This window comes from Aulonocara stuartgranti, assembly GCF_965226115.1.
Source record: "Aulonocara stuartgranti genome assembly, chromosome: 1".
NCBI classification, from domain to species: Eukaryota; Metazoa; Chordata; class Actinopteri; order Cichliformes; family Cichlidae; genus Aulonocara; species Aulonocara stuartgranti.
In genome coordinates, this window is record NC_138939.1 from 10,311,047 (window position 1) to 10,318,487 (window position 7,441).

The 7,441-nt window shown below is 40.3% G+C and overlaps 1 protein-coding gene across 4 annotated transcripts; it reads left to right on the top strand.

Annotated features, from left to right (window-relative positions):
- The first annotated feature begins 1,422 nt into the window (after positions 1–1,422).
- On the top strand, positions 1,423–6,786 carry irx6a (iroquois homeobox 6a). 4 transcript variants are annotated; one of them, XR_014276765.1, is made up of 7 exons: positions 1,423–1,993; positions 3,086–3,361; positions 4,114–4,223; positions 4,457–4,749; positions 4,883–5,560; positions 5,793–5,984; positions 6,224–6,786. XR_014276765.1 is itself a non-coding variant. In XM_082533289.1 (7 exons), exons 1-6 carry the CDS (start codon positions 1,928–1,930, stop codon positions 5,897–5,899), a joined length of 1,530 nt encoding a protein of 509 aa, XP_082389415.1. In that variant the 5' UTR covers positions 1,423–1,927; the 3' UTR covers positions 5,900–5,904; positions 6,224–6,786. The 4 variants fall into 4 exon arrangements, 3 of the variants coding, with proteins under 3 accessions (XP_082389415.1, XP_082389416.1, XP_082389417.1); XM_082533289.1 differs by having other exon boundaries at positions 5,793–5,904; XM_082533290.1 differs by having other exon boundaries at positions 3,136–3,361; positions 5,793–5,904.
- Positions 6,787–7,441: the final 655 nt, after the last annotated feature.

Here is a 7,441-nt window from a genome sequence, read left to right on the forward strand (position 1 = left end):
ACTCAAGAGAAAGAAATGAACACAAGTGACCCTGTGAGATGATGCTGAATTTGATGTAAATAATGATAAAATAAAATTTTGCAAAATATGATTTTAACAGGGGAAATAATAGCGGACTATGGTTTGTTATCCAATAAGTTTTTGCTGTAGCTTAGTGGCCTTTCAGAAGAAACGGGCACTTGTGTGGACAAAAGGCATCGTTTCTAAGACTTACTGTTGCCCGTGGGTGTTTAAAACGGCATTTCTCAAAGCCTGGACCGTGACAATTCCGACCATTTTATCTCTATGAAGAATCTCTAACAGGAGATCTTAATTTCCAGCACGTGGCTCTTTAGCGCCCCTTGGAGAGAAAGCCCGTAATCGCAGATGCGTCTCCTGGGGAGTCAAAGCCATTCATCAGCCAGGGAAATTAAAGGCACTGGAAAATTTGGCTCAAGGTATCAGTCGTGACAGCGGGAAACTTACACTTCTCTAGACAAGCAGAAATGGGCAGATCATATGACTCAGTTAGACCGATCACCTCTGTCACTGCCAACGCAAAAGTGGCGAGTGTAGAAGAGAAATAAACAGATCTCTTACCTACCGGTAACATCTCAACACACGAAAAGAGGGTAAAGCTTGTTTATGTTTATGGGAGAGAGTGAGACAACTGGTAATGGCTGAGCTCCAAATCTAATAAGGCTTAAAATTATTTCTAGTTTCATTCACTGTGAGGCAGCATCATTCCTTACCCATCTTTCAAGTGAGCATCATTCAATTAAAATGCAATTCTCGTCGCCCCCATGCACGGATATTTAATTAGACTGGGGAGCACGGCTTCCAATGTCTTTTTTTCTAGCATAGCTCTTCGGATTTCACCTCTAAGGCATATTTTCACTCTGTTACTCGTTGGTTAAACAAGGGCATGTATCCATTTGTTAATTGATACAATTACGCATTACGCGTAATGGTCACGTAGGTCTCCAGGCGCGCATCAATCACTGGTCTATTGACCTGCCAAAAACCCCTCTAACCGTTCCTACTGGGACTGCCCCTCTCTCTAATAGAGAAAGATAGAAACATCATCGTCATTAACTCTGGGATGGACCTCTGGCCAAAGAGCCAGAAGCGAACAAAGGTCGAGATTAAAAAAAAAAAAGTATTAGAGGTCCAGCCATCTATAGCTGTGATACACTGTAAATAATACAAAGCGTTTTAGGTATCAGTTTTATCTAAGCAGACAATAGTGCAGACTTTTCTAGTTTAGGCAACATGTGTTATTTCTATTTGTCTAGATAAAGTAAAAAAGTAATGAAATATCTCACAAGACACCCTAAACATCGCCGGTGTTTCTCTCTCTCTCTTTTCTAGTTTATTTAACTTCACAAAGGGTTTCCATATTGCATTGTTACAATTCAATAATAATGAACAGTGGTGCAATTTTCCGAGACTTTACCTCAGAAAATCGGTAAAGAATTCTATTACAAAAGCGAAACAAGGCTGTGTACAGTGCACCTTAAGAAAACCCTGTGTTGGACGTGATTGGCAAAGACATTATTCTATCCTTGGTACCCTGCCGTTCCGGGATTACAGTGACGTCACGCTGATACCCTTGCATGGATGAATGCTAAAGAACTATAGAGCCACAAATAATAGCACAAGCAGAGTCCATATCTTGGAAGACTTACGTTATCCTTTAAGCCTCCTTCAGCTAACACAACAACAATTTTTTTTTGCACTTAATGACGCTTAATTTCATTTCTTATTGGGTCCTTGGGGGGATTATTCATTCATATAAAACAATCTGCAGCTGGTGTCAGCCTAAAGTCTCCCTCCTATGAGTGAAGTCATCTATTATTGAGCGAAAGGCCGTGCGTGGAAATGTGTGTAAGACGGTGGATTTGAAGTAGAATTGGTTGCAATCGATCAAGGGTGAAGAATATTCCTGATGGTAACAAAAGAAGCAGCTATGTCTTTCTCGCAATTTGGATATCCCTACAATGCAACTTCACAGGTAAGACACTTTGCTTTTCATTTACCCTAAATATAGTGTATACAGAAACAAGACTAAATTCATATTTTTCCTTTATTTCACCAATAAGAAGGCGTTTAGTTTTTTGAGAAACATAAACGAAAGAGTGACTGCTTTGACAGTATTGACAGCTATTTTCGCGTGGAGCTTTTGTTGTTGAACCAAATATCGATACACACACACCCGTGTCCAATTACACTGAATTATAAATGAACTCACGTGTTTTTCTGATGACAATAGAGATGAATGTCACCTATCGCACACTATGAGGTGTAATTGGGCTGTTAAGCATGCTGTACACATAAGCAAACTTTCTGATGGAGTTGTTTTGACATGTAAGATTGGAGTATTTTCAAAGGCTTAAATCTTTATTAAACCGCTTTATTTACCTTTTTAATAAATTCTTATTGCTCCAAATGACAAGTTCGAAGAAGTTCAGGTCGATGAGGGGACAGAAGTTACTCCTGAAAAAGTTAACAGACAACTTCTCCGAGGACAACATTTTGACTTTTGGCAGAACGTAAACGTCAGATCGTTGCATTAACACTGATATTGGGACTTTGCTGCAACTGCATTTTGTTTATTTATACGGAAACATTTTTTTTTTTAAATTCGGTGATAAAATGAAGCAGGTCACTTTTTCTTGTTCATCTTCATATCCGAAAACAACTATTTATGTCTTTTACATTCGCACGCAGTTTAAAGTAGTGAATTAAAACTGTTATTAAATTGTGGGGAGAAAAAAAGAAGACAATGACATTTTATATCTTATCGTTTTATTTTTCCCTGCGACCTACTTTCTATCATTTCACGGATTCTCTGAAAAGTGACTTACCTTGAATTAAGGCAGGTCACAAGTAAAGGCAACGACACCTGAATCGTGATCATTCAAGAGCAGCAAACGAAATCAGCTCACAATTACCGGTTGCTTTAACATTTTAAGATACTAAAGCAACTAGACTAAGGCTAAGATTTTTGCAGAGCATAGCCCAGTCACTTCAGAGTTGCCACAGACATCCACATGAGAGATGAAACAGCCAGTGACCATGTCTATCCACAATTCTCTTCATGCAGTTTTTCGTGTCGGCAAACCCCAGTACGACTTGCTGCGATTCGATTTCCAGGTCGGTCTCTGACGGGACAGGCAGCTCCCAGACTGCCGCTGCCGCCGCCGCTGCCTCCTTTTGCTGCCCGTCCTACGAGAACCGGCTCTTGGCAAGCAGCCGGACGGAGCTGAACGCAGCGCTGGGGATGTACAGCTCTCCCTACGCCGCAGCGGCCGCAGCCAGCCAGAACTACGCCAACTACTTCCCCTACAGCACCGACCCATCCGCTATCTACTCCACTCTGGTGGGCTCATTTGATGCGCAAAAGGGGGAGGGGGGGTCTCAGGCTGATCGATCAGCTAGGTTTATCAATTTATCTCACACTGCAAACATATCCGTCTCGATAAGTCTTTTAATCCAACGGCAGCTCTTGTCGCACTTCCCCTTCAAAGCAGCAAAAGAACGAGGAAAAAGAGACAGGTGAACGAGTCAAAGAGTCAAAAACGATTGATTTGAACAAAATTTACTGTTAATTTAAAGTTAAACCCCCTTTTTGTGTTTTGTTTTAAAATATTGCCACTCGTTTCTGTAATTTTGGGGGTGGCGGGCATCAGATTCTTCAACTAGTAGAGCAAATTGTTTACTTTAAAAAAAGTAGAAGTTTGAGTTGTTGCAGTGCAGCTGAAACTTTTCTTTCTATTTCCGTCTATATTTAAAAAAAATAATTAAAGTTGACTGTCTATTTAAGTATTTTGCATTATGTCTAAAACAATATTGAACTAATATTATTAAAAAATGTTAACAACACTTGTTTTTGGACATCACATCATACTTCAAACACAATGAAAATACATATGTGACAAATCGATGTCATGTATGGGAAATCTTTTCTGCCTCTAATAACTCATAGTTTGAATCATTTGCTTGTTATTTATTAGCATGGAACTAAGATACTTTATACATGAAATAACTTTCAGATATCTTCAGAATGCTAACATATTTAATCTAAACTTTCAGAATGTTTATAATGTATAACAACCGCCTTCTCTTTTACAGAATCCACAGTATGACATTAAGGACAGCACAGGCACTTTACACTCTGGCATTACTCAAACTGCTGCGTACTATCCTTATGATCACTCACTGGGACAGTATCAATATGACAGGTAAGTTTTACATCATTAAAAACAACCATTCAATGGTGACACATTTAGATCTGAGGTCTGAGTCTAACTCTATAGTGGAACCTGGATCTGGTGAAACTGTATACATTTCAAACAACAGAGAGTAACAATAGAGGATACCTGAATTAGTAGTCTACTATATAATTTACCCTCTGCACTAATGGTGACTCTTTCCCTGGCTAAATGCGTGTGTGTGTATGTGTGTGTATTTCCAGGTACGGGACAGTAGATTTTAATGGCACAGCCAGAAGAAAGAACGCTACACGTGAAACCACCAGCACTCTGAAAACATGGTTGTATGAGCACCGCAAAAACCCCTACCCCACCAAGGGAGAGAAGATCATGTTGGCCATCATCACCAAAATGACACTCACTCAAGTATCCACCTGGTTCGCCAATGCCAGGAGAAGGCTTAAAAAGGAAAACAAGATGACCTGGTCACCAAAGAATAAGGCGAATGATGACAGGAAGGATGACCTTAAGAGTGAGCAAGACGGTGTTACCAAAGGTAATGATTTGCATTTTTTTTCTTGTTGGTAAAAAATGGTTTTCAAAGTTTAAAAATTATTTAATTGAATGTATTTATTATTTTTCCATGACAAACAGCATATTAAGAATATAAAACCTGTTCTTTCATGTAGATTCTAATGATTGCAAGGATGAAAAGGATTTACATCTGAGTGATCTGGAGGATATGGATGACGATGACTGTGACAAGCTGGACAGTGACTGTGAAAAGGTGGCATCGGATGAGCACGACCTCCAGAGGACCATGGCAGGATCTGGAGCACCTCAAAAAAGAGACTGCAGCTCCGAACTACACCTGAGTTTAACTAACAGCTTTCACTCTTTCCCTTGTGCCATCAAGAATGTCACCACCCTTCCTCCTCTCCCGGCTGACTTCCTGGATCCTGTAGTGTCCAAAGCACCCTCCTCAACCAGCCCAGCCGCAGGAACTGTGTCCTTGTCGCACTATGAAGCTTCAGATAAGCCACGGATTTGGTCTCTGGCTCGGACGGCAGCTTCGGGGGTCATTCTGAGCCCTCAGCAGCATGGCTCTGAACTGAGGACAGGAAACTCAACCGGAGACTGCCAGCTACAGAGCACCAGACTTATCGGGGCTCCCACTGGACAATGTGCAGGCATTAGAGGCCTTCATGAATCTAGCAGTGTCACCAATGTTGAGAGCCCCTTTTCAGAGGGCTCGTCCTTGCACTCAAAGGTCTATGGCACTAGCAGCTATGGTCCCAAGAGCCTCCAACTTCACTGTTCATCCTATGCTGCACTCCCAGACACATGTCAGTACTCCACCATTGAAGGTATGTCTATCTTTTACCTGCTGAGTTTCACATAACAGATAACATTGATGTTTGTCTTTTCATAATGAGCCACAAGCATACTGTTTTGAACACATTAATGTACACAAATAAAGCAAAACTTTCCATTTTTGTGTTCACAAACACAATTTATGAGTTACAAAGTGGTGAGGGACTTTCTGCCAACTTGTGCTTGAGGTAAGCTTCTTAGATGTGTTTTCACTTGGGTGTGCAGGATTCTCCAGTGGCAAAGCCGAGACACAGTCATCTGACCTCAGTGAAACCTGTGGGACCGTGCAGGGTGACAAGGTCACTGCTTTCAGACCAGTGATGAAGAGGTGAAGCAGGTGAGAGTCTGCACTGAAGTGGAAAAAAATCAGTGAAGTCATGACACACACATACAGCTTTTCACACAGAAAGAGAAGAGGCAAGTAAAAACATCAAACACTCACAAGAATGCAGTTACTCTTTCTCTTTTTGTTTATATGTTGCTTATTTTTATTTTATTTTTTCTATCAGATTAGTGTCAAATATCATTCATAAACTTGGTCAAAAGTATGTCAGTTCTTCTTATGCTCAACTTCTCTTTGGAAATGTTTCATACCATAAAGTTTTTTTCCTTCTATTTTGTGCGTTTATTTCAATCCCTGCTGTTCTTCCTCCTAGATCGCTGGAAATATACCACAGTAACTATTGGGACATTTATTATGCACTAAATGACACACCGGCCAACTAGCGGCCTCAGAATGACACATGGGAACTACCTGGCGCTGCTGCAGTGTGAGCTGTCAAACTGTGGACGTGGCTATCATTTTGCACAACATTGTTTTTATGGTGTTAAAGACTTTATGCAAAAAATCTAGATGCAAATGTGTGAGACTGGCCGAATAAAAAAACGGCCGAATTTGTGTATGGCAATCGTGTAGTGTAGCAAACTTATTTATTTCTTTACGTATTTATTATTTTGTTATGTCGTCTGTTGGCTAATTATTTACCGTGTTTATTGATTGACTTTGTATCTCTTTTGAATATTTTGTTACAATTGTCTGTGGCTTCGTGTCATTTTGCCAGATGTAAAAAGAGAAAAGCTTGTCGGACTCAAAGCTGGCTATGAACGACTGGATCCGCTGTGGACTTGGAAATATGTTTTGTCCCTGTGTTAAAATGTGAGCTTCTCCTGTGTTTGCCATTCATGACATCTTTTCTAACAATACATTTTTTCCCAAGAGCTTTCGTTTTCTGTGCCGTGATTATTTATACAGCTTAACATCCAATCAGGCAATTAAAAAACATTTGCGTGTGCGGGTTTGATCAAAGTTTATCATCTTGACTCGATGTATAAAGCCGCTGCGCTGATGGAAGGTCATAATTCAGAGGAGGACGTGAGTGAAATCCACAAGTTGTGGAAGAAAGGGGACATCATCTCTCTATTGTCAGCATCTAATCAGAAGTGGCATCAAACACTTTGTTACTGTTCAGGCTAAGCAACGAGGGAGGAACATAGAATGAATGCTGCTTTGTCCCTTGTGAAGCGAGCCTCTGCACTAACTTACCATTGTGTTAATTAAAAGGTCATTTGTAGGATCAAACCCGGCAGAGAAATTCACATGGTCCCTCAAAGTCCCTTTGATTTGGATGTTTTGCCTATAGACCGTCTCGTTATGGCTTAACTCTTCTGCCTCTTGTACAGACAGCGGTATTAAGATGATCACTGTAGTGTATGATCCGTGTTGACGGTCCGAAAAAAGTTTTTTTTTGTTTTTGTTTTTTTTAATCTTCCTATTTCAAACTTTTAAAATCAAATACTTCTGTAGTAAAAGACGTAAGGTGCTGTGCGTATTTATTTTGCGCGTTACTCTTCCGAACAATGTTAAGAAATATTCA

Excerpts from the sequence above, each read along its gene's own strand:
- irx6a (XM_082533289.1), top strand. The coding sequence starts at position 1,928 with ATGGTAACAAAAGAAGCAGCTATGTCTTTCTCGCAATTTGGATATCCC. Across the intron at positions 1,994-3,085 it reads CCTACAATGCAACTTCACAG|TTTTTCGTGTCGGCAAACCC; the intron begins GTAAGACACTTT and ends CTCTTCATGCAG. Across the intron at positions 3,362-4,113 it reads CCGCTATCTACTCCACTCTG|AATCCACAGTATGACATTAA; the intron begins GTGGGCTCATTT and ends TCTCTTTTACAG.